The 27,893-nt window shown below is 29.2% G+C and overlaps 1 protein-coding gene across 1 annotated transcript in view; it reads right to left on the bottom strand.

Moving 5' to 3' along the window:
- Nucleotides 1-3,732: 3,732 nt before the first annotated feature.
- The window catches only part of LOC136981649 (protein SCAI), a 37,342-nt gene continuing 13,181 nt past the window's right edge, over nucleotides 3,733-27,893 (bottom strand). Inside the window, exons 2-13 of the mRNA XM_067277979.1 lie at nucleotides 17,434-17,529; nucleotides 16,904-16,990; nucleotides 16,719-16,817; nucleotides 16,486-16,582; nucleotides 11,314-11,565; nucleotides 9,145-9,264; nucleotides 8,884-9,070; nucleotides 8,657-8,747; nucleotides 8,432-8,586; nucleotides 8,164-8,337; nucleotides 5,190-5,290; nucleotides 3,733-5,120 (exon numbers count right to left, since the gene is read on the bottom strand). Of these exons, the coding sequence (XP_067134080.1) occupies nucleotides 4,977-5,120; nucleotides 5,190-5,290; nucleotides 8,164-8,337; nucleotides 8,432-8,586; nucleotides 8,657-8,747; nucleotides 8,884-9,070; nucleotides 9,145-9,264; nucleotides 11,314-11,565; nucleotides 16,486-16,582; nucleotides 16,719-16,817; nucleotides 16,904-16,990; nucleotides 17,434-17,529 (1,603 nt within the window). The 3' untranslated portion in view covers nucleotides 3,733-4,976. The remainder of the gene's footprint in view (nucleotides 5,121-5,189; nucleotides 5,291-8,163; nucleotides 8,338-8,431; nucleotides 8,587-8,656; nucleotides 8,748-8,883; nucleotides 9,071-9,144; nucleotides 9,265-11,313; nucleotides 11,566-16,485; nucleotides 16,583-16,718; nucleotides 16,818-16,903; nucleotides 16,991-17,433; nucleotides 17,530-27,893) is intronic.

The following is a 27,893-nucleotide window of genomic DNA, read 5'->3' as shown; positions in this document are numbered from 1 at the left end:
ATATGACATACAGTAAACGTCCAAGCTTCATCTCCCATAGACATGCAAATGTCTTGTCTACTATCTTTAGGAAGTACCATGAACAAAAAATCCATTAATGAGTTGCATATCTTACTGTAAAAGTTTTTTAACAGCCTGTGTGTGGCATCATCTGTTATAAAAGCTTTTTGTAACAAAATCTCATATTTTTAATTTTTAGGGTAGAGACGAGTTTCATAAAACGTTGTAAATGCTAATAACAAATAACGTCTTCATTAAGTTTGACCCATCTCTCCTTATCTCCTCTCACCCCCTCGACCTTTAACCCCCAAAATTTAATAGCATAAAGGCCATTTTTATACACAAGCTACTAGGCCAAATTTTGTTTCTTCATCATTACTCCATCCACAGATATTGAACAAAACAGATGACGAGTGATTCCAACTTTGCAAACTGCATAACACAAAATGCCTTCTCTTTTGCAGAATCATCAGTTTTGTTCACGGTGCTTCCTAGTAATACAGTAGAGCGTCGTTTATCCGAATCAATTGGGGACTGGGGTTGTTCGGATAACCGATTATGTATGAAAAAATATATTAACCTGTCCGATGTTGAAATTTTTCTCCGTTGCGTCGTTGAATTTTCGTCGATTTTAAGCCTAACGAAAATTTTTATAATAATAATCGAGGCTATTGTATCATTAAAAATTATTTCTTTATTTTGTACAAACAAAACAAAAATTATACTTTAGAAGTAAATCTAGTATCAAAAAAGTTTGATTCGGCACGACACAGTCCGACTGGAAAGCATTCAGATAAACGACTCTCTACTGTAGTAAATAAGAGATTTGAATGCAGATGGGAGATGAAATTTGGACAATTACTCTATTGAACTGGGTGTATGTTGCATACTTCTTGGATAATAATTAACACAATTACAGTGTATTTAAAATGGTAGCATTCATTTTGGAAGACCCTGAATATTAGTTGAGTATTATGAGCAATATTTAATGTACAGTATACAACAATAATATAAAAAACTTACAATTATTTTTTGTGGTTTGCAAATAACTTCACCTGAATATATACATTTTAGGATACGAAAAGCTCGCTAACATGGTGTATAGTTCCTTTCTTTGAATAACTTAAAACACCGATGCTTCACAATTCCCTTGGGACAATACATTTTTTTACCAGCACTTGTACAGCTTCTGGAAGCATTACTGTCAACTATCTTTTGCAATCACCTGTAATGCCACTTTTACCTCACTCGATGACTTAAAACGGCATCACAAATGGCCTGAAATTGTTTTGATGTCTAAAGTCATCAAATAAGGTAAGAGAAGCATTGCAAGAGGCATTACAGTTGACTGCAAAAGATGGCTTACAGCAATGCTTCCAGAAGCTGTACAAGTGTCAGAAAATGTGTATCATCATTCAAGGGGATTCTCTAGAAGATGGTTGTGTGTCAGTGTTTTAAGCTATTCAAGGCAAGGAATTATGCGCTAAGTACCTGAACTTTTGGATCCTACCGTATATATGTGTTATTTTGGACAATATCCATTAAAAATAAAAATGAGAATATGAGATGAAATTTTAAAATAATCTTAGTTTTGACTTGAAATAAATCTACACCAAGAAAAATTCTGCATCACAAGAATATAATACGTTCTTGCACCTCAAAATGGAATCATTACTTAAGCTCAAATATCCCTGAATCAGAAAAACCTAATGTAAAAATTAAGCTTTGGATTATTGCTTATTTTTTTACAAATTAGAAATCAGATATATTCAAGTAGTTGCACCACTTCCTTGTATGTATATATCATTTTTTTTCCTTATTTTGGATAAAAGTTTCGGTAATAAAAAGTACGGAGCAAGATTTTCCAAGTGTTAAAGGTGTACTGACATGAAAATTTATATTTGGAATCTCCAAAAAAATTATGATTTGTATGATTTAAGATGCTTTGAGTAAAACTAGAGAATGACAAATGAGATAATTTAAGTTTCGGCAACTTGACGTCTTACAGTTCAATAAATTTTTAATTTCGAGATTATAATTCTTAAAAAGATAAAGTGATAAATGTATTATGTCATTATATACAAATTTCTAAAATGAAACAAAGATTTCATACATATCTGTATTGTTCTTACACATTTAAACAATACAGTCAAACCTGTTTTTATGCGGGGGATAGGGACCGCATTAAAAAAAAACGCATAAAAAAAATCTCACGAAACTTCACGAATGGCTGTAAATAATAGTTTTCGCAACACAATTAAAAAATATTTTTTTATGCGGTCAACAGGAACCGCATAAAAAAAGTCTCACATAGAAAATAACTCAAAACCGTACGAAATAGAATTTATTGACAACAGATGTCAGCACTTGACTGCATCGTCTGGTCTATCGTCTGTTTTACATATTTTTGTCCAGGTGGTGTTTTGTTGACTTAAAAAGTAAATTATTTCATTTTTCGCATATTCATGCAATAATATTACTATAATAAGTGCATTTATGCTATAATAAGTTTATTTAGCTATAATAAGTCAACGTAAGACATGACGAATTGCACGAGACTAGTCGCCAACTATACCGCACAAATTAAAAATTCGCATTAAAAATATCGCACATAAAAAGAGCGCATAAAAACAGGTTTGACTGTATAATAACCTTTGTGGTAATTAAATTAAGAGAAGTCTCTCATGTTTCAACCCATCTAGACATCAAGGTACTATTATTAGCATACTTTAATTTGATGGTCGAGGCAGTTAAGGCGTCAGCCTGTAGCTCTGGAGGATCTACAATTGAATCTGAGCGAGTAACCCCTAAAAACTTTTCACGGGCAGGCCGTTCGGGATACGTCAATCTCCGTCCCTTGGCACCCCAACCCCACCGTGGGCCAGGTTCGACCCAAATAGATATGAAAAAAGGCCCATAGGGTTAAGAGCAAAAAAATTGAGAAACTGATATCCAGACAAACTACACTGAGCATATTCAAATCCAAGAGTGAGCAATTTAGTGATTTATTAATTTTTTAAATGTTTCAAAGTGAATTTTGGTTATGAGATTATTATTTAAAGCTCATTTTGATTTGAAATATATAACCAGTGTTTAAATATTGATTAAATATAAAGTGGATCAATAAATAACCAGCCAGAGCAACCTGCCAGGCTTTTTAACTTGTTATTGATCAATCCATCCTTCTAATATAATTGTTTTATTTTTATTATAATATAAATTTTGGAAATTTAATCAATTTAGAACAATCAGATTTTAAGCAATTTTATGCTGTTACAATTTAAATAATGTCAATACTAAATTATAATAAATATTTAACAGCTGCTATCGTTTCTTACAAAAAAACAAACTAATAACATGGATAAAAATTTTCAAATTTAACAAAATATCATGTTACTTAATTTTTTCTGAAAAAAGTATTTGTAACAAATTAATTGGTAGCCACCGAAGGTTATATATTTTAAAATGGCGACAGGAAAATTTGTTTATAATAATACATCAGCTGAACTTCTAAAAAGTAATAAGGATTGGTTGAGTCCTTTTAAATTTCAACAAGTATTTTATGTAATGTTGTGAGATTCTTCTATTAAATTATTGTTATTTAATGTTGTTATATTTATTTAAAATAATATAAGAACAGCAAAAATATGTGAAATACCAAGTCTTTGTAATAATAATAATATCATTATAAACAGATTTTACTCTACCTAAATTGTTTAATCTTGGATGCTTATGTTTATTGGTGTGCAATTTGATAGTATTGAGCTGTATAAGAAACCAAATTATTAAATTCATGTCAGATAACCTTTAAACTCGACAGGTAAACGTTAAAATTTGGAATGCAAATTATTAATTATTTAGGAATGCATCTTAATAAATACGCAAGTTTTTACTACAAATATTTTTCGGTAAGAGCAATCAGAATCTATAAAATAAATTCTCTTATAAATTCAAACGTAATTATTTAACTCTTAAAATGTACAACTTTTGTGCAAATGTTTCAATGTTAAAATTCATGAAACATTTAAAAAACATATTCCTTAAGTACAAATTAAAGTTATTGCATCAAATAAAATGAATGAAAACATTCAAAATATTAATAATAAACCTAATAATCTTGTCATAACTAAAATAAAATATATACATTACTATAAAAAAAACTAATTTTAAAAGGAGAGTAAATGAAATTATGATAAAAAAAATCTAATATTCCAAAAAATAACAAATATTTTAAATTAAAAAAAAAATATATTTGAACAACTCAATAAGAATTGAAAAAACAATAGATTAAATTGAGCACTTTAAACTTAGTGAACATACCACTTTTGATAAAAATACTGACTAGCATCATCTGAACGGCAATGAATCACATAACATTATTAAAAAATATGTAAATTCTCAATACCTAAATTCAACAGCACTAATTAATCATTAACGACTTATAATAAATGCAACAACTGAACAGACTTTTTGGAACTTAACATAATAAAAATCCACATTCGTCTTTCCATTGCAGATACCTTCGACTATTGCTTTTCTTTTAAAAAAGATCTATGTTTGATTTACCTTCCCTACGTTCATTTCGTCCCGTCTTAAATCGTTTGTCTAAATAAAATTTGATAACATCGATTTTCCTAATCTTATTTCAGTTTTTCGTCGACATTCTGAGGCTTCTTGGTCCCCGGGGATAATGGATGTAATTATGATTATGAAACAATATAGTGATAGATTATCTTCCATAATTATTCAGCTAGCTTTGTTAATTAAATGCAAATGAAAACAAAGCTGGCTTTTAAGTAACTGATGATGTCACATTAGAAAAAAAATTCGGGAATATGTTGCTATCAGAGAGCATAAGCAAGGGTATAACTCTTGCCGTTTCATTCTCTATATAATATTACATAAAATGACATTCCTTGTAATGGAATATAAGGGAAACCAAATAGGCCTCAAGCGAGGGTAAACATCACCACCTGTCAGTCGGCATCGTCTGTTTCAACAAAGAAAGATCGCATGTCTAGAGCTGCTGCTAATTCTAACACTGCTCGTCTTAGACTGGGATGATCGAGCAACTCGCTCTCAGGCAAAGGAGGATGTGAACGAGGAGAAAAGCCATGACCCTGCAATATATTTTAGCTTTAATTTTAATATATTTGAATTATTTTAAGAATTAAATCTCGTCCACTTACCTTAAAGAGCCGATGTAACCTTAAGACAATATGACAAAATATAAATCTTAAAATTAACAAGCGCAAGAAGTCATCTCCATAAAACTGTAAATAAGCTGGATCTAAAAATGATAAAGATTATTTTAAATACAGTTTAATTAGATTTTTTTATGATTAACTTAAAAAATGAACCATTTCTAATATGAAATTACAATGGATTCTTTAGCAATTCCAGTAGGGATTAAGTTACAGATTTTTAAACTATTAATTTAGCTAATTGTGCCTGAAAAATTGTGACCAAATATAAAAAATAGATGATTATTTTGTAGCAATTTTCTCAGAATAAAACAAATTAACGCTCTTACAGTAATAAAATATAAGAAATATTAAAATAAAAGTTAAGATAAGATACTCAAAAGGCAACTTATTACACAAAATCAACACATTAAATTTTTTATCGTCAATCTAGATGATAATTTGGATGATTAAGTAAATAATTTTGATAGGTTAAAATGAAGTTATCATGCATAATGTTAATTTGCAGTAAAATCGATTACAATTTCAAGACTTAATTTAGATTCACAAGAAAGAAATTCATTATAGGTATTATATAAAAGTTCATTCCATTTCTAAAAGAATATATATTATTTCGTAAAGTCAATTTACGTCATCTCGGTTCTTTGACTTAAAAATTTATAAAAAAAACTTTCACAACAGTCTAATTTTGATGACGCAATTTATATCTGGAAAAACAATGACGTATTATATGTACTGTACATTAATAATACAGATACTCAGCTTTCGTATAATACATATAATTCAAGATAAATCAAGTTTATTTAAATTACAAATGATAAATCATTAATTAGTTAATCTGACAACAGTCGAGTGACAAATTTGTCTGGTTACTAATAAATTTAATAGCCATAATTTCCTGAATATAATCTTGGGTAATCTCTGTTAAAGTCAATTTAAAAGTAGATGCAGGCTATACTAATAATTTTTGCAAAATTTCAAGAAATAGCAAATTTCAGAACAAGGCTAGGATGTATACAGTAGAACCCCAATTATCTGAGATAAATCCATACACAAATACACTACTTTTCTTATAGACAACTTGCATGTGACGTATATTGTGGGGTCCCAGATATACGTGTTGTGCATGTTAGTTTGTGATGTTCCGGAACCATATTTGTGATGTTTCCACTCCGATTTAACCTCACCTGATACATGACTGAGTAATCAAACTTTAAATGGGAGAAAGTGTAAACTTTGAGTGGTTCACCTAATGAAGAGACACAGTGTAAGCAAATTTTAAAACAGAATAAAACAAATTCAACAATTACAAAAAAAAACAACCACCACACAGCTCTTAGAAATGATGCTATGCAATGGTCAATAAAACATACATTTTTAGTCAGCAAAAGTCATGGGAATTATTAATCTAGAAATTGGGAGAAGAAAATCCTGCCACTCCACACACATATCCATACATACAAAAACCTTGAAATTCTTTTGCATTTCTCCAAGTTTTAAGGTTCTAGTCCAAAAATGCTCTCATAGTTTTTCCTCTGTTATATATAATAGAGATATAAAAGTAATATGCATGTTTTGCCATCTTCTACACGCAATAAACATTCAGATGCAAGTCAAACTATATACACCTCCAAGAACAGCATGGCACAAATATGGTGCAGGAGGCGGAACGATGACAATTTGGTCACGAGATGACGTTTGTGCAAGTTCTGTATTTTGTTATTCATAAAAAAAGTTTAAAACAATAATATGTATTCCACTTAACTTCAATATGAGACAACCAGATCCGTATTAAAAGGTAACTGAGATGATATATCTTTTTATTTTTAAAACTATTGCATGTTACATATTAGCTGTATAATAAATGATGTAAGAATTGTTGTTCTTATATACAATTAAAATCCCCAGTGTATAAAAAGATATTTAAAAATGAAATACGTTATAAATGTTATATTCATAACTTTTAATCCCAAACATTTGTGGTCCTCCATTTATTCGAACTTTTGTTATCTGAGATAGCATTGACCCACATTACCTCAGATAATAGGAGTTCTACTGCATATAAATAATATTGTAAAACTTCTATTATTATAATTATTTTTTATTAATTTTTAATAATTAAATGATAGAGCCAGATTACATATTATACTAAAACTTGTCTAATTAATTATACAGTTATCTGTATCATAATTAATCATATATCATCTATATAATTAATTTGCCAAGTTCTAGCCTGATAGTTAATCTGGTTCTATCATTTGATTATTAGTGTAATTCGGGCTTGGTTTTCGATATAATTAATTCTTATTATTCTTACATTAACTCTCAATGTAATCTTATAATACATTAAAAAAAATTGTAATATACCATCACAATAATATTTTTGAACAAATTTGTAATAAATTTCAACCAATCCTTGATTTTAGTTAATAAACTTCTTTTACATTATTAAATTTCTATGAAAATATCGGCAATTCTGTTTTTATTTCACTATTGTTAGTTTTAAATATCATTTATTTATAACCGATTTAGAAAAATTAGATTATCCAAAGTATTGAAAAAAAATTATGATATCCATTGGATCAATTACAGATAAGATAGATATTTAGAGATTTAACTTCCTAATTACCTGTATATTGAAAAATAAATAAGAATAACAAAGACTAAAAATTTAAGTTTAAGAACATTTATTAATTTGTAGACTAATTAACTAATCCAGTAATTATTGGATTAGTTAATCTTAACACGGGTCTTAAACTTCAAAAATATTAAAAGTTACTTTTGAAAAAGTTTCCTAAAACAGGTAAAAATATGTTGTAAGCACTATAACATTTATATTATTTTAAAGTCAATTATGATTATGTAATTGTTGATGTGTTGTATTTATTTTTAAACTAATAATCACTTAATAACTGAATTTTTTCTAAATGATAAAAACAAATAATTTAATGAAATTTACCAATATTTCGAGACCTAGTGAGTAAACGACTAGCTTCACTCATGAATCGATCCATATGGCTTTGACCTTTCTCCCAGAGTGTTATAGGAATATCCACAATATTGCATATAAAACATAATGCCGTTAATGGACTATGAAGAAACAGAGTAAACAGACTGCCGTTGTGCTGTTGATCTAAAAGAGTTTTTAAAGTTTTTTAAAAAATTATACATTTAAGATTAAAAAAAAAAACAAAAAATACATTAAAGTAGTGTTCTGAAGCAATTACCACGGAAGGCAGCTGGTACATCTTCGGGTGACATCAGTACCACCACAGGTTGTCCAAAATAACGAGGTATGTGTTGGAAGGCATGACTGTTATCACTGTCGACAATCAGTAATAAAGGTTTACGGGTATAAGGATACAGATCGCCTGGGAATAAACTAGAGGGAAAAAAATTTTGAAATAAGTACTTTTTTGTAAAATTTTTTAAATAAAAAAATGAATCCTTACCAATGCATATCTTTCAACTGAATATTTCTTTTATTTGCATGATCTGGTTCACGCTTACTGTTGGTGGCGACACCTCCGTAATCGTAACCCACTAAAAAAGTTTGAGATTAATATTTATAAATGTAATAATGATACAAACTAATAAAGTAATGAAATTTAAAAAAATATTTCTTTATAGTTGAATTGACAATAAGATTTGTTAAGCTTTAAAAACATTAAATACATACTGTCATCAGGATGTTTTATATTGGAAAAACTTCCATCAGCTGATAAATATAATAATAATACACCATTTGGCGGAAGTTCTTTAAATCCTGATGCCAAAAACACAAATAATTGACTGAAAGTTGGTTTATACAGAAGATATTTGTGTGGATTTTCACGCTTCAGAGGTCTTTGTTCACCATTTTCTGGCTGTAAACAACAACAATTTATATAAATTTACACAAACAAATTTTAAAACTGACTAATCATAAGCATAACATTACAAAAGGCAATCTTCCAGGTGCAGGAGAGGCATCATACAATTGTGTAGTGTCTTCTTGAGGTTCTCTTTCTAAAGTTTGTAGCATACGAAACATATCTAAAGTAAGTTCGCTAAATTTTACCTGAAAAGTCAATTTATATTTTTAATTTATTTAACTCTTGTGAAATTAAACAAAATTATAATAATAATTAACTTAAATTTATATGCTATAACTTATTTATCATCAAATAACATTAAAAAAAAACTATGTTGGTTCAAAAACGTTTGATTCAGCACAACACATGTCCCAACACAATCCAACTGGAACGCTTTCGGTTAAATGATGTTTCGGTTGATCGGTGTTCGGATAATCGATGCTCTATTGTATTACTAAATTCGAAATTCATAGCACTAAGGGCAAATTTATCTTAAAAGTTTTTTAGATAAATTTTCTGTTTAAATACATAGTTAAATTTAACACAATTATATTGACAAGTTTTATATTAAATAATTTTTAAAATTAAATTAATAAGAAAAAAAATTGCCTTATTCTTTAAAAGCAAATTTTCCATAAAAAACAATTATATTCTTAAAAACTGAAATAATAATTATGAAAAACATGAAAATTGTATAAAATTTGCAATTTTCAATCCAAAATTAACTTTTCGAGCTTTTAAAATTCAAAATTATGATAGCTGGATGGCCAAGTGATTAAGATGTCAGCCTACTACTCTGAGGATCCAGAAATGAATCTGAATGGATCAAAAAACCTTCCAGGAATTTTTTGAGTGTAGTCAGTCCCAGCTATATCAAGCCTTGCCTTTCCATTGTGGACGTGTCCAAATCCAAGATGGCCTTATTTAAAGGTTCTCTTAGTGCCCACAGGGCAAAATATATAAATAACCAACTTTCAAAATGCTATTGTGAGGACCGGGTTTAACCCGGCCCAAAATCTGTTTTGTTAAAATCTCCTCGTGAGAAAGTGGAGAAATGGTCAAAATTCTAAGGATGTACAGCCTTCCGCCGTCGAAACGCACTTCCTTTCCCTCTGGATCCAAACCGAGTCACGTAGATCGAATCATCAGCAATTCACCCACTATCGCGATTGGTGATCAAAGATAACGTGACCTGTAGTATATAAGGGGGGAAAAGGCTGAGAACAGGGTCACTGAAGGTCCGCATAAGACGCCCGACTCGTAGGATCCGCCCCGAGAATCGAGGGCCGAAACCCGAAGTCAACGAAACCCGCCGCGACGAGCCGACCCGACCGATCCGCCAGCTTACCTTCACGTCCGAACAACCGATACGATTACTACTGCGATTAACATCGATATACCCTAGAAAGAGGTATGACCCCTAAATTTGTAAACTCTCTCTCTTGCGGTTAGGAACTAGACGTGTTAGATTTTTGTATTTGTTTATCAGTCTGAATAAATCATTATTTGTTTTCACTATGGTTCAGTTATTTTGAATATCACCTTAAACTTATCGACAAACCCACACACTTCCTCCACTCGACAAATAATTACCCCATCCCGACAAGTCGGGATATCATAAAAATTTAGCCATCCTTGACAGTGGGGTGGGTCTTGCCGACCTGTTCGCCGAGAAAAAAGGAGGTACGACTCTGTCCTACCTCCCAGCGTTCCCACACTATTATAACTTCTTTTTTGGATTCTCTAACATCAATTTACAGGTATCCCTTGTTTAATGGAAGACTTGATTAACACGCAAAATTAATTGCAGCAATCCCTTTATACACATGGCAGAAGTTTTAATTAATGCAGCTTTAACAGCCATCTTTACATAACATATATACCATATTTGATTAATGCAATTTTGATATATGCGACAACACTGAGGGATTAATTAACCGTGTTAATCAACAGATACTTGTAGTAAAAATATTACTAATCTTGCACATTAAATAAAATTAATGAAAATTATACTTCATGATCTATATATACGTAAGAAAAAAATTAAAATCAATGTTAAAGTTGTAAAGAGAAAATAATAATTGAATAATATGTTTTTAAGTGCAAATTTAAAATTAAATAGGTAAACAACTATATATTTTTAAGACTTAAAATTCTTGTTTCACTGAAAATAATATTTTGATACAACTTTGTTTTAAAATAAATCATTTTCATTATAATATGAATAGTTACTTTTTAAGAAATTTTAATTATACCTGGTCACAGCAATTGCCTACAATTAGAATTTCTTGAAGAGTTAAATGATTGGATGGCAATTTTTCAATTGGAGGTGTATTCAAAGGACTAAGACGATGTGACAATACAATGGAAGAAGAATCCATGTCCATGACATTTACAAGATTATCTGCTTCAATAAATGATCTGATTTCACCTAGTACCAATGACCATTCTAACTGATCTTCTGGTTCATAAGTAGCTGTATAATCATCTATTTGCTTTGCAAGTTCCTAAAAAAATTTAAAAAACTAAATTTAAGAAACCAAATACTGCTTCCTATTTATTATATATTAGAATTAATTAATTAAACTAGGTATTGGGTTGTTCGGAAAGTTCGTAGCGATTTTTGATAGCCGACAGTTGAGACACCGATTGACGCGAAAATGATTAGAATTGTACAAACCAATGAATATTACGATAAATGACCTTGAGACGCGTCCGTTACAAAAAAACCGTTAAGATTATTCAAATAGCGTTTAATTTGGCTCATTGCAAAAATGGATGCGAACAACGTGCATTATCGACACTTGTTTCTTTTCTTTTTTCGTAAACGCAAAAATGCTGTACAAACAGCAAAAAAGATATGTGATGTTTATGGTGAGAGTGCTGTATCAGAATCAACTGTTCGAAAGTGGTTTGCAAAATTTAAAACGGGTAATTTCAGCCTTGAAGATGCTCCTCGCTCAGGAAGACCTCCTGTTATTGAAGAGGACCAAATCAAAGCATTATTGGATGAAAACCCTCATTACACAACTCGAGAGATTGCAGACATAGTGAAGTCATCAAACAGTACTGTATTTCAACATCTAAAGAAGCTCGGATACGTGAATCGTTATGACATTTGGATACCTCACGACTTAACGGAAAAAAACTTACTGGATCGCATCTCCATTTGTGATTCTCTTGAAAAACGAAATGAAAATGACCCTTTTTTGAAGCGTTTAGTGACAGGTGATGAAAAGTGGATCATTTATAACAACATCAGCCGAAAACGATCGTGGGGTAAGAAAAATGAATCACCATTAAAAACTCCAAAGGCCGGTCTTCATCCAAAGAAGGTCATGCTCACTGTCTGGTGGGATTGGAAAGGAATCCTGTACTATGAGCTGCTTCCACAGAATCAAACAATTGATTCTGATAAGTATTGTTCCCAATTGGATAAGCTGAACATGGCAATTAAAGAAAAACGTCCGGAACTGGCCAATAGAAAAGGCATTGTGTTTCACCAAGATAATGCCAGACCTCACACGTCTTTACGAACACGCCAAAAATTATTGGAACTAGGCTGGGATGTTTTACCCCACCCCCCTTACTCACCCGACCTTGCCCCGTCGGACTACCATTTGTTCCGTTCTCTACAAAATTCCCTTCATGATAAAAACTTTGATAGTTTGGAAGCTTGCAAAAACCACGTGGATCAGTTTTTCGCGGAAAAAACTGGAAAGTTCTACGAAGAGGGTATCATGAAGCTGCCCCATAGATGGCAACACGTCATTAAAAACAATGGCGCATACATAGTGGAATAAAAGTATATTTTTAGTATTAAAACAATTTCTTTTATTTCTCTTAAAAATCGCTACGAACTTTCCGAACAACCCAATACATTCTGAAACAAAATTAAATGATGCTAATAAAATAATTGTAAGCAAATAGATACTTTCTATTCAAACAATTCCAAGATTTATTTAACTGAAATGAATAGTAGAATAAAACAGTTTACTTGCTTCAATTTTGAAAATGTGTGTATTTGTCAAATCATAAAGCTGTATACATAAATGAGGATGTTTGTTTGTTCGCTACGCATGCCTAGACTGTTTGACCAATTGCTACAAAATTTGGTAGTTATGTTCATCACATATTTCTAACTTAACGTGATATATCAATTAATTTCCGTCTACATTCATTTGCTGGCTTTACATGTAGCATCATCTATTGACAAAAAATAATAAAACTATACACAATTCTTATAAAAAAAGTATATAATTTTAAAATGTATATATTATATTCACTGAATTAACATGACAATGATATAGCGAAAAATTGATGTACCATTATGTTATTATGTGACAGATAACACATAACACTTGCCTATGTGGAGTGTAGTAGTGTTTTCCCCCTGTATATCATACTTTCAGCAATAGAGTCATGCCGATTATATATCTAACTCCATTCAGGGAAAAATTTTTGAATTGAAATGATGTGATTTGAGAGACAAATCAGAAGTTCATGTATAGTTAATCTGGTCCTCTTTCTCTTATGATTTCCATATCTGGTCTCAACTTTCATCTATTTAACTCCATTCTTGAGAATAAGGAAGGACAGATAGACGAAAATGGGAATTTATAGGTCTACAATTTTTTCAAACTGCTGCCTGATAAGCATCCTCTAATAACTGAGTCTAAAAACCACTGAACACCTGTAGTCAGTCACAGGTTCACACATCACCAATGCACTGGCCACGTGGAATTTTCCGGGTTTTCTTCATGTTAATAACACCTAAATAGGGGCCAGCTTTACATAAAAGTCTTTCCAGGATGGATCCTCCTTACTAGATCACTCATGTGTCATGTTGCCATAACCAAATAAACCAAACCAATTTTAATAATTTTTCTATAAATGCAATATTTACGAGGATATACTTAACTACCATGAAACTCATACAAAAGTAGTCTTTTTATGTGCAGATGTTTATTTTTCCTATGTATAATAATGGTGGCATTGCTTCATTCAAAATTTCCTGTAGTTGTAGTCTGTGTAATGTGCAATTTATACATATGTTGAGTCTTACTATTAAATCTGCATCCACTATTCTTATGCCACAAGTTTTCTTTTCTTAGATATTTTTGCTGAGCTTTACTTTTTCAACCTAGTTTCACTAGTTTTTTATGGGATCATATAAAAGCAATTATTCTCGCATTTTTACAAGATTTTTTATTTAAACAAATTTTACATGAAGTCTATTGGAAGTTAAGGTTAGCAACTTCGATCACATGCAGGGCCATCACAACCTATCCAACACAAATCACTTTTCAAATATTAATAGTAGACCGGTATTAATTAGTAGTCATTGACCATCCTCTCTTCCAGGAGGTCAACTACTACTTTTGGTCTAATTTACTTCAACCCCCTTCCGCAGCACTCCCTTCTTTCTATCAGACCAGAAGTATGGTGGTATTCAAATAGGAAAATTACATAATACAAGGTTGCCGGCAGGCACAAAATATGATTTAAGTGGTTTTCGAGGGTAGAGTTTAAATATTTGGTCCATTTTTCACAAAATTCATTGGTAGATTACCATTTGATATTCAGCTGCGAATGAAACAATTTGTTAGAACTAACATTAAAAAAAAATGCTGTATACTTGACCAATGAAATTGTGCCATTTCGAATCATCCGAGTATTGAGATAACCATGACAATGGCAGGCCGAAATAACCAAACTCTTTATATGGACACCTTGAAATGTCAAGAAATGCAAAAGATTTGAAGTTTTTTTTTTCTGTATGTATGAATGTTAGTGTGCATGTGATGGGAGTATGATTTTGTTCACCCTGTTTGAAATTTAACAACTTGTGTCTTTTGTCAAAAATTTCTGAAATTTTGCAGGGAGGTTTGTGTATTAGCATACTGATACTATTAAATTTTGGTAATTAAAGATCACGGGGTGAGGAAATAGAGGGGGGTCATGTCTCATATGTCAAGTGATGATCAGATTTAAAATTTCTCATTATTAGCATTTATAATTTTTTTTTATAAAACTCACCACTACTCTGAAAATTAAGATTTTTGACAATTTATAATAATTAATAATATAAAAAGTTTTTAATAAAATATCACAACACACAATTTTAAACATTTTTGCTAGGAAATTTATGCAACTTGTTGCTGGATTTTTATCTTTGCATTTTAAATAAAAATATAGTATAGTATAATATATACATTATTGCACTATATATGTTACCGGCAAAACCCGATTTTACGCCAAACTAGTTTGGCGTAAGCGTGTCAAGCTAAACTAGTTTAGAATTATTATTCAAGTATATTAATGGTTCAAATAAAATTAAAAGGCAATCAATTAGATGAACAATGTTTATTCAAACATAGTCTACTTAATAATTATGGTAATTTATTAGAATAGGTTAGTGTGAATGTATGTCTCTTTAATTCGAATAAATAAATTCGGTAGACTTTCTCACAGCAATAGCTGTGAGGAAGTCTACCGAATTTATTTATTCGGATTAAAGAGACATACATTCACATTACGTATATACAGTTACCACATCTGACATTGAGAAGAATAGGTTAGGTTAGGTTAGAACGCGCGTCCCCACTGTTCTGTCTTCTGATTGCTGGAATCGCAGACAAGCCGACACCGGGAATGCACCGTCTAACCTAACCTAACGTATTCTAATAATTTGATTGCTAATAATCATGGTAATTTATTAGAGTAGGTTAGGTTAGGTTAGAACGCACGTCCCCACTGTTCCGTCTTCTGATTACTATAATCAGAGACGAGCCGATACCTTTGATATGTAGGGTAACATTAACCCCGTTTTTTATAATTACACAGACTATGTTTGAATAAATATTGTTCATCTAATTGATTGCCTTTTAATTTTATTTGAACCATTAATATATTTGAATAATAATTCTAAATAGTCTGGCTTAACACGCTTACGCCAAACTAGTTTGGCATAAAATCCAGTAACATATATACTTTTTACTCAAAATGTATTTATTAAATTTATTTAGAGTAATGGAAGAATTTTATATAAGTACTACATTTCATAAAAATACATTATCTATAAATAAAATAAAATATACTTTCTTTTCAGGAGTTTTATCAATTTTATTATTTGTCTTGTTGTATTTTTGAGAATGTAATGTTCATCTACAGGTACATTTTTTATGATGTAGAAAAAGCAAGTATATTTTATTCTATTTCATAAAAAGTTATAGTACCTTAAAACAGACATCTTAGTTTTTATAATCAGAAATATGAAAAAATAAATAAATAATAGAATTTTTATTGAAGCAATTCACTCAACTTTGTGACATTTTCTAGTTATATTAACTTGGTTGTATATTGAAATGTCCCGATATAGATCATCTCCTGTAAAGGCATCCAATGAAAATATAAAACAAACTTACTCTTACTAAATCCCTTACTAATTTCATTTTCTTGAGCAGGAGGCAGACAACAATGAAACGTGCATAGTAACGAAGTTTTTTTACCATAAGATCTGATCTAAAAGAAATATTAAATATATATTAAAAATATATACTTATACATTCAATCATAATTCCAAACTATCATACTGAAAATCGAATAAAATATAAGCATTGCAAGTCTATTCCGATAACTGCAAATAAATGAATATTACCTTTCTTCTTTACTCGCTTTACTATAATAACCTCTGGCACGAATTGCTGCATAAAAAGAAAACGTCTCATTCAGATAGTTTGTTTCACTTGTTCTCAAACTGAAATAAAAATTTTTATGAATATTACATATCATTTTTTAAATTTTATACATAAATCTAACAGTAATTAAAATGACAATTCTTACTAATAATGATAATAAAGTTGGCCTATTTTAGAGGCAATCTCTCCTATTTGCCATCGTTTCAAACCATATTTTGAATCCAAAATTTGTCTGTAGAAATAAATTAATACATAATTTATATATGTTTGGAATGAGGAAAAAAAAAACACTATTTTTAATTGAACAAAGTAAATTAAGAAGTGTGTGTTCTACTAATTTGATTCAGAATACAAGTATTGGTAGCAAAACCACTTATCATTAATTAAACTTTTTCCCAAGAGAAATAAAACAAACAGAATTCATTATTTATTTTGGTAAAGCGTTTTTCATTAGAGAATTATCATGAAATATTAAAAAATAAATTAAAAGCATTTCCAAAGAAAGTGTGAAAAAACAAAATTCTATTTTATTTTCTTCCATTTTAGATAATTTAAATTATTAATCTCTCTAAAATTATCGTTATTTTTATACATATATATATGCACGAGTTCATACGCACAGATACTTTATATAATTATATAAATTATTTATGTAAAATACTATAGAATTATTACCTATGTTGTTGCTGAAATTTCCAAAGTTTGGTGTACACGTCAAAAGTTCGACCAAAATATGATTGCCACTGTTTATGACCATATTGCGGTAGGTCTCTAAATAAAAATAAATTTTTATGTTATGAATTCTATCACAATGTAGTAAATGCACATTCCAAATATTAAACCAATGACTTTCGAATGCATAATTTCTGAGTATATTGTTCATTAGAATGATTACATTAAAGAAAATTGCATGCATTCAAAACTTAAATTATTACACTCAAAACACATTTAATTATTAATCTGTTTTGAAAAATATGAGATAAGCAGTAGATTTCTATTATGAGATAGAGAAAAATTAAAGTTTATGAAATTACAAGAAAGAATGGTTCGCATATATTAAGAATGCATATAACAAATTAAAATATTTCTAATAGGAATAAGAAATCCAATATATAAATCATTAATTTAATAGTCATCAGGAGTATTTTTTTTACCTAATTAACAAGAATAGACAAGGAATACAATTCATTATTATTAGAGCTACTGAAATGACAATATGTTTCTAAAAAATCATTTTGCTGTATGTATATGCACATACACACTATCCAATTCAACTATCAACAATATATTTGATAAAGTAATAATTATATAAAAAAAAATCTAGAAAAACAAAAATCATGAACATATCATTCAACATATTGTAGATAAACTAAATCTTTAAAAAATTTACTCGTTTCTACAACATTTTCTCATTAAATCAAAGAAAAAACAGAACATTTAGGAAAAGAAAAATAGATAAAATATCAGGACTCACACTGCAATTTATTAATGTGGTCTGTTAAGTCAAAATTAAAGCACCAAATAATATTTGAGAGGGCAAAATTCAAATACAGCTGACCCTCGATAATCCGACATGCTCAGTAGTCCGACGCACCTCCCGTCAAGGTCACCGCAGTCCTCATCCTGTTACGTGTCTGCTTGCCCAGAAAGATGCTGCGACATGAATCTCCCCACCCAATTCTTACACGATGATGCACATTTCTTGTGTTTTCCGTGAGCAGTTCTGTACATACTGTATTATTTATGCCTATGCATACTGTATGTACATTTATTGGCTTCCATATTTCTTTTAATAAACATGTTTTAGTTAACCAAAATGGGTGTTTCATTTCCATATTAACCTAGGCAGCATTTTACTCATAAAATGTAGGAATATTGTAGGCTACTGCTAGCAAAACAATGCCAAATATGTAATCACTTTTGGTAATCTGACACCCCTTTGGTCCCATACCTGTCGGATTATCAAGGGTCAGCTGTATACAAATGCCTATAGTAATATGTGAGGTTTAATTCTTGTAGTCACATTTAAGCAGTAAAATGGCATCAGTTTGTCAACAAACATATCGGTCATAAATTAAACAGTACTCTATGCCCTTCAGCTATGAACTGAAGGGGCTGTTTTAGTGCCAAATTAATTTTGACATCTTTTTGTGTTTTTTTTCCTCTCTCACATATTGAGACAATATTTATTTGTGAATCACATACTACACAGAATGCTGTATGATCACTGATCCTCTTAGCCCACTTAAAGATAAAGTGACCATTAACAGTCAACTTTACCAAGCAATCACTGTTAAAATAGCAGTTAAGGATGTTTAATATAAGAAAAACATCATCAAAAATACTTTATAACAATTACTGTCATTGAGAAAACTCAATTATCAATCACAATAACATCCACCAACTCTAAACAGCACAAGAAAAAATGAGCAATTATTTATTGTGACTTCCAGACCAGACCTAAAGTTCATATATATTTAATCGGGGTCTCCAGCCCATAAGCTTTCCATATCTGATTCGATTTTTCATCTATCTAACTCTGTTTGAGATTAATTATGATGAACAGACAGACATCAGCAACAGTGAAAATGTACAGGTCTGCAATTTGAAAATCGTAGTCCAAAAAGAAACTAAGAAGCAAAGAAAAGTAAAAATGCACAATGACTGTAATAAATACACACCAAAATAATATTTGATATGAATACATAAGAGTAATACAGTATAACTCAAACTATCCAGATTAATTTGGACTGAGCCATCTGGATATTTGGATTTCTTTTTAAAGGTACTGGACTTTTATCACAACATAAAGTGTAATTTTCTACTGGGCCACCAGTGGCCAAGCGGTTCCGTTCCCCGAAAACTGGGAGTTTGGTCGTGGGTTCGCATCTTGCCAGTACCCTCAAAAAGATCTCCGGGAAGGCACCTCCCCTAGGTAGATTGCTCAAGTGTTGCATTGCCATAACTTAACTAAACAAACAAACTAACTAATTTTCTACATATGGCTACTTCACACTATTTACTATTGATTGTAGTACAATATACATAAGCTTTACTTAAGTGTAGCAAATAAATTATCTTGAAAGTTCAAATTGGTTTCTTGCCAAATATGTAATGTCTGATTAAAAACATTTATCAACTATTAAAGTTTAAACAGACAAAAATAAATAAATAAATAAATATGTATTCAATCAAATATCTGAGAAAATTTCAATTACAATCAAAGTATTTGCTAAGTAAAAGTTTTACTATGAAGAATATGACTAACCTGAATGATATCTGAAACCTATATACAACAAACTAATAGTAGCATCATATAACAAAATTAAGAGCCGAAATTCGAAATTCAAAATTCTAAATGATTAACAGAAGATAATATATGAACACAACAAATAACTAAATTCATTTTAAACAACAGATGACAAAGAAATTTCTTATCTATAGAAATAAAACTGCTAAGCAAAAATATTCTTCTTTAATGTTTAATTTTTTTAAAATAAATGTTAACTTTACAAGCATTTATTTATTATGACATTGTCACAATGTCAGACTGCAATTTTTATCATATTTTTTCAATTAAAATTCATTTAAAATATTTGCTCTCCACTACAAATTAGTAGTGTCTTGCCCCTGTACATCACACTTTTCCTGTTAGCAATAGAGTCATGCCAGTTATCTAACACCTTTCGGAAGAAAATTTTTGAATTGAAATAACGTGACTTCCAGTTTGCATCGAAAGTTTGTATATAGTTAATTGGAGCCTCCTGCCCTTAATCTTTCCGTATCTGGTCTCGGCTTTCATCTATCTAACTCCGTTCTCGAGATTAAGGAAGGACGGACAATGGATGAAATTGGGAGTTTATAGGTCTACAATTTTTTCAAATTGTAGCCTAACTCCTTCAAAAAAATTATTTTCAATATTTGTTTTATATATTATGCAACTTTTGATATTTATATCAAGTATTTAATTAAAAGATAAACAATGTTGTTCTAGCTTAGAAAAAAAAATGCTTATGGGCTCATTAAACACAAAACAACAATGCATACAAATTTACTCTGAAACTTGATCAATGCAGCACTTATTTTGGACAAATATCTAATTTAGAGAGGGCCACATTGGAACTAAGGCCTATTATAAACCAGATTATCAACCAATATTTATTCCAGCTTTTCCCACTGATCCCACAATTACAAAATGGCTGCATTCAGGGCTCTAATTAAACAAGCTTTCACACACTACACAGATATCCTCCACCCATTGGAGACATACAGAAAACATTGCTTTCACTCATGTATACTAAAAAAAAATTTTAGAATGAAAGTGTATTCAATATTTATCACGTGTTTATATACCATTCTGAAATCATCATTAATCAATAAGTAAATAATTTTGTCAATAGTGAGGTTGAGGCCAAAGTTTTAAACGCGAAAATGTGTATGTCAGACATTCGGCACCGCTCTCCTCTAAGCCTAGAAGTTTGACAATGGTGTTTGTAAAGTCGGTGGAATCATGCTCGACATTCCAAACGCCATTGTCAAACTTCTAGGCTTACGGGAAAGCGGCGCCGAACATCAGACGTACATGTTTTCGCGTTTAAAACTTCAGCCTCAACCTAGCTAATAATATGCTAAATATTTTATAAAATAGCATAAACCATTAATAATTTTAGCATTATTAACGATTTATATACTACAAATCACAGCAAATTAAAATCACAGCCTTAAAATCACAGCAAATTTTTGCCTAAAAATTCAATAAAGAATGGAACGTTTTCAGACTGAAAACAGAATGCTTACCAAAATATTTGATAATCAATAATATAGAAGTAATTAAAAAATGATTATATCTTACATTAAGAGTTTATCAAAATAAAAATATGATGATGTATTAAATGAGCAAAAAACATTAAAATATTTTGTACTATTAAAATTTATTTATGAACCGATTGGTACTTAATAAATTAAAATATGAAGTAATTATGCTAAATAATCCTTATGGTTTTGTTTTTTATTTTTATTTTTAAATTGAAAAATACAGTTTTTAAATAATAAAATAATTAAAGTAAAATATATTTTTAATTCATTAAATATTTAAACATAAAGACATTAAAAATTACGAATGAAAAACAAGGAAAATGAACAAACTTTTCTTTGATTCTTATTCTTAATTTTAATTTTTAAAATGAAAATTATGAATTTCACAGAATCAGTAGAAACTTACTGTAAAATAACTATTGTTTCTTTCTGTTTTCACAATTTATATATTAATCCACACATTTTATTTCAATAAAATCTGCATTGATTGTAGATAAAAATAGTCCAAAATAGTCGTAGAACTTTGCCAACTTTTATCACGTTTTTAAAATACATTGCGGACTTTATTAAACTCTTTTTCATATCCAAAACTATTAATGGATAATTTTATAACAAAGTGCTTTTAAGTGACAGATGCTTGTAAACAATAGTGTAAACAGATTACAAGAAATTGAAAAGTTTGTAATAGAAAGACAATATCAGTTTATTAAAATGAAATTTAAATTTAGAAGTAATGGCTCCACATTCGATAAATAATAGTCAATAACAGCTTTGAATTCAGAAGCCGTTATTCTAAGCCCTTCGTTATTTTAAGACAAACTGGAACAGTTTTAGAACATTTCAGATTTAAAAAAAAAAAATTCAGCAGCCAGTTGTATAACTTTCCCGGCTATTATAGGATCTTATTTAGAAAAAAACTTTTATAATTTTAATTACAATATACAGTCGACTTTGCATAACTCGACACCGCAGGTTAATTAGTCAATATTCTGTTGTCCCAGCCGACTTATGTAGGCAATAATGTTATTAACCTTAGAAACTCGGTTTACTCGATATCGTTTAACTCGTCACCACCAGATAAATCAACATACTTTTTCTGTTTCACACTTTTTAGAATTCTGATAAGCCGACTCCCCCCTGAAAAATGAGTTCACACCACACAGTTTATTGTACAGAATAAACGAATCAGACCATAAATTTAATATTTTGTCCTTTGGCATTTCAGTGTTCAGAGAAAACATTAACTTTTACACTGTTTAGAACAAATATACATAGGAAGTTTATAATATCAAACGATAACTTAATGAGACTATAAGTTTTATTTTTATTTATACAACAGCATATGCAATGCCATAAACTTCTACCATTATTCCAAATAATAAGTCCTATTAAATGTAACAAATTTATATGCAAAGAAAGATTCTTTTCAATGATCAGTTTTTACTGTTTTAGTATTTAATCAATTATTTTTTGTTTGAATGACAAGTTTATGGGAAGAATAACTAATTAGTACAAAACACACAAAATTTAATTTAAAACAGTTAAAATAATAAATCACTGTTGCATCATTTTGTTTTTTGATAGTTGTCTATTATTATTCATTTATGTAAAGTGATGTGTCTAATAACTTTATTTATTTATTTTTATATGGAAATATTAAAACTTCGTAAAAAGGCCGGCAAGGATTCTTCGACTTTCCTGGCGCTCAAACAGGGATTAAGGGAACCATTAGGAATACAAGGTACCATAATTTCACTTCTTAATCTTTACCCCAACCTGAGATATTAAATGAAATAGAAACCAACATATACATCCCTAGAATTCTCTCTTTTTTGGGTTTAGAGAGTCTGAAAATGTCAAGATTTGAAAAAATATAAAAGTCAAATTTGACACAATTAAAATACTTTCCCATGTTATAACAACAAGGAAAGCAAACTGCAAATAAAAAACTGCAAAAACTGCAAATAAAAAATATTATATTATGGTCCAAAAATTCCAGAACCTAAAATATTATTTTTTTAAAACACCAAACGAATATCTTATAATGTATTTTATTGCAACTGCTTAATAACAGATAAATTATTTCATTCATAAAGCTGACTCATCAAGTATAAAATAACTGCCAAATGCTAGATTTGAACTGCCAACATTTAGAAAATAATATCAATATTCCATTGATTGAGCTAACTTCATTCAGATTTCAAAAAATGTTTTTATATGATGAAAAGTGTAAAAAATTGAATCCTTTCATTGTTATCGGGTTTAGACCTACTACAGATTTCTAATATACATAATGCTTAGTTTATTAAAGCTTAATGAAATTATATATTTTATAAAATAAAAATAATTAAAAATTAGAGCTTTTGAATAAATTAATAACTGCAAGTTTATCAAATATATAATTATTATGAAGGATAGATAATTCTCCCAAAGGTGTTTAACAGTAATTAAACCTAAGATATTAGTAATGAAGTAATCTACACTCTGATCTTCAAAAGTACTGTCGGAATAACAATAGCCTGCCTCGGAAAAAATCGTAATTAATGTAAGTACGGATACTTACGATGTACACCTTAATTAGTAATTATTTAAACTGATATACAGGATTAAATCAACAATTTTTTAAAGAGCTTTACAACCATAAAATATGCAAAAAACCACAGGAGATACATTTGACAAAATTTGCATGATCTATGCTACATTATCATATTACCTTAACAGTAACCAGGAGAGAGGTACTATCATACTTCAGCTTAGTAATTTTAGAAAAATGTTTTCTGATTTAAATAAAATGGAAATTGTTGCTCAATCACTAATTTACCCGTTAGATTGGTTGCTGTTTTTACGTTTTATATTAAATTTTCCTTCATTTCAACAAAACATAATAAAATAAATTATATGTAATTATATATTTTCATAAGCATGTGTTTATCCTGCAGCTAGCACAACACACTTCAGAGATGCCTGCCATATTGTCAACAACAGAATTCCCAATAAATCCCTAAGGTATTAATAATCAAACATCTTTACTACACCCAATACATGTAAAGCTATACACCAACCAAAGCCAAATATAATCGGGTGAGAAATGGCTATAATACTAATAATTTAATAGACAATTTGGCATTAGAGGTAGGCATTAAGAGATGGCGCCTAACGTCTACCTCTAATGCCAAATTGTCTATTAAATTATTTGTATTATAGCCATTTCTCACCTGATTATATTCGGTTTTGGTTGGTGTATAGCTTTAAGGTATTAATGCACAACAGTCAAAACTTTCCACATATAAAATAATGACAGAAAACCTTCTATTTCATGCTATTCTAAATGGCATTCTTATTTCCTAAGATGCATTATTTTACCAAATACCTGGTATATTATAATCTAACAAACAATTATAGTTATTATTATTATAATTATAATTCATATTAACACATTTAAGTTACTTTGAACAGATTTGAATTAAATTAATCAGAAAATAACCGTTTATTTTCTTTTTTTACCATTTATTTATTTTTAATGAATTTCAATGTTGTTACATTGAAAATTATGTTACCATGGTAATGTTCATTATTAATTTATTTAATTGAACGAAGAATGTAAATTATTTAATTTAGTGTGAATTAATAACATGTACTATAGTTTAAACAGAAGCTCTTGAATTAATAATCGTCAATGAATGACATTTCTTTAATAATTAATTTACATTCACAAATATAAATTGATATAAAAATTTGTAATACTAAAACTCTCGAATATTCAATAAGAAACATTAAAAGATATCTGTGATCTTTAAAACAACAAATAAATAATAGAAGCTAATTCAATAAAAATTAAGAATATATTAATATAATATTAACTTAAAATTTCAAGATTTATTATACAACAATTTATTATGTGATATCTTTTTGCTATTTTATAATATAATTTTTATTTTTTATCATATTATTAACAAATATATTAGTAAAATCTATCGAAAATAAGATCATATTAATATAAATTATTTATGATCTTCACTTCCGGAGCTTTTACTTCAGCATGGTGTGTATATAATGCATATAAATTGCTTATTTATAAAAGTACAAATGACTGTTATAGCGCAGAAAGTGTCTTCAAACAATAACACTAAGAGAAAGATTTAAATATACAGTAATTTTATTGTAAATTTTTCTTTTATAATTACTTGTAATGAATCAATAAATAAAATATTTGCTTAGAGAGAAAAAAATTTCATTACAAATTTATATTTTAATAACATGCTGACTACAGTAATCAAAATTAAATCTTTTACTAATTGACAATTACGTTTAAAATATCTAAGTATGAAATAAATAATTAGACATTAAAAAATGCAGTCATTTTCTTCTTGATTTTTGATTAAAGCTTTTAAAATAAATGAGATACTTTTGTCTCGGAATATCACAGAAACTTTCCCATTAACTACCGTATTTTCCAGCGTATAAGACCCTCGACTTTTACGGTTAAAATACACAGTTTGGGACATACTCGCACTATAAGACGGCCCCCGACTTTTGAGAAGATTTTCCAGAGTTAAAAAGTCGTCTCCTTTGCCGGAAAATACGTTAAATTAATGGAATATACGTAAGATTTTTTGAAATAGTTTTACTGAATTGTAGAAAATACACATTTGCTACTTTTTACAGTTCAGAAAATAAAATATATTTTATATTTCAAATGAAACAATCATCTTTATTCAGAATATCTAGTTCTAAAACTCAATATAAACAATATAAAACTGAAATTAGTTCAACTGATTTTTTTATACTATATTAAAATATTTATTTTGTATTTATATAAATAATTAATTCGCATATTACCGTAAATTATGACGAAATACTTGTTTTTAATGCATTATATATATATATAATGCTTTAAAAACAAGTATTTCGTCAATGTATAAATGCTTCACGTAATTTCGATTTTTAACAAAATTTAGCGTACAGAATTCTATAAATTTTATAATTCTCAACTGTTAGGATTATTTTGTTTTTGAGAAAATTGAGTATTTTAAACTTTATCTGAATGTAACATTTGTTTTGAGATGTGATTCACTTCTATATTTAAAACAAAAGCTTTAATAATATAATAAATCTCTTTTTAACAGTAGTTTTGCTTTTGATAAAACTAGGCTTTTCGCATAGATTTAGATTAAAAAGAGAGAGAGAGAGAGAGAGAGAGAGAGAGAGAGAGAGAGAGAGAAAATCTATAAGAGACTTGTCGATACTTTCTGTCTCTCTCTCTCTCTCTCTCTTTGGCATTAATAATCAACGATTTAATTTTTCTTTAATAATTCTGCTCCTTTCGAAGTTTGAGGATATATTTCAGTTTGTCAGTACAAGAAAACCTCTCCCTTTTAATTGAATATTTTAGCTTTAACAACAAATTTCGGTTTTATTTATTTATTTTCTTTTACTCGTGCTTAAATTAATTATATTGAGTGCAAACTGCTATAATAATTTAATAACTGAATCCAGTCATTACACTTATTTATTTATTACATTATTCTCTTCTTTTCACATTATTTTATTAGTTTATATAAACAGAATATAAGAATTTGGAAACAACAAGAAATTCCATTATACTAAAAACCACTCTAATATTGCTATTGCTTGCTTTTTCAAGTATATTATTGATAACAATGAATTTTTCATTATGATAACAAAAATATTAGATACAATTGAATTTGAAATTAAATATTATATCTAATTCAATTTCATTAAATAGTAAAATCTTAAATTTATTTTTTGTTTTATCGTAATACTGTTAAAAGTTAATTCTGAATTAAAGTAACGATTCCGTATCACGAATAAAATAAAATTCATTATTCAAAAAGCATTTAATTCAATTTTAAATGTTTTTATTTTCACTTTTAACTCTGTATTCTGAAGCGGAACACTAGTACTTAATTCAATAAACTAAAATTGATATATTTGTTATTAGCTATTCCTGACTTGTAATATTGGGAGTCCAGAAAGTTATCATGCAGTGAAAAATTGCATAATTGTACAGATTGAAGATCATACTAGTAGGCCTCAGTCCTCGCACCCCAGATTTTTATCTCTGAGGTGTACTGGAGGGATGGGTGTACAAGAATAATCCACACAATCTGGAATAGCTGAAGATGGCAATTATCCAACAAATTGAGTAGATCGTGCCTGTCACTCTCCAGAATGTGTCTGAATAGGCAGTTTTGTATGAAGACACATCTTCAGGCCTCTGGAGGACATTTCCAGCATTTACTATAGAAGAAATTGCAATGTTGTATGTGAGGTTCCAGACCAAGACTGAACCCATTATT

This window comes from Centruroides vittatus, unplaced genomic scaffold, assembly GCF_030686945.1.
Source record: "Centruroides vittatus isolate TY-2023 unplaced genomic scaffold, ASM3068694v2 contig_786, whole genome shotgun sequence".
Taxonomy (NCBI): Eukaryota; Metazoa; Arthropoda; class Arachnida; order Scorpiones; family Buthidae; genus Centruroides; species Centruroides vittatus.
This window is presented reverse-complemented; position numbering and strand designations above follow the sequence as displayed.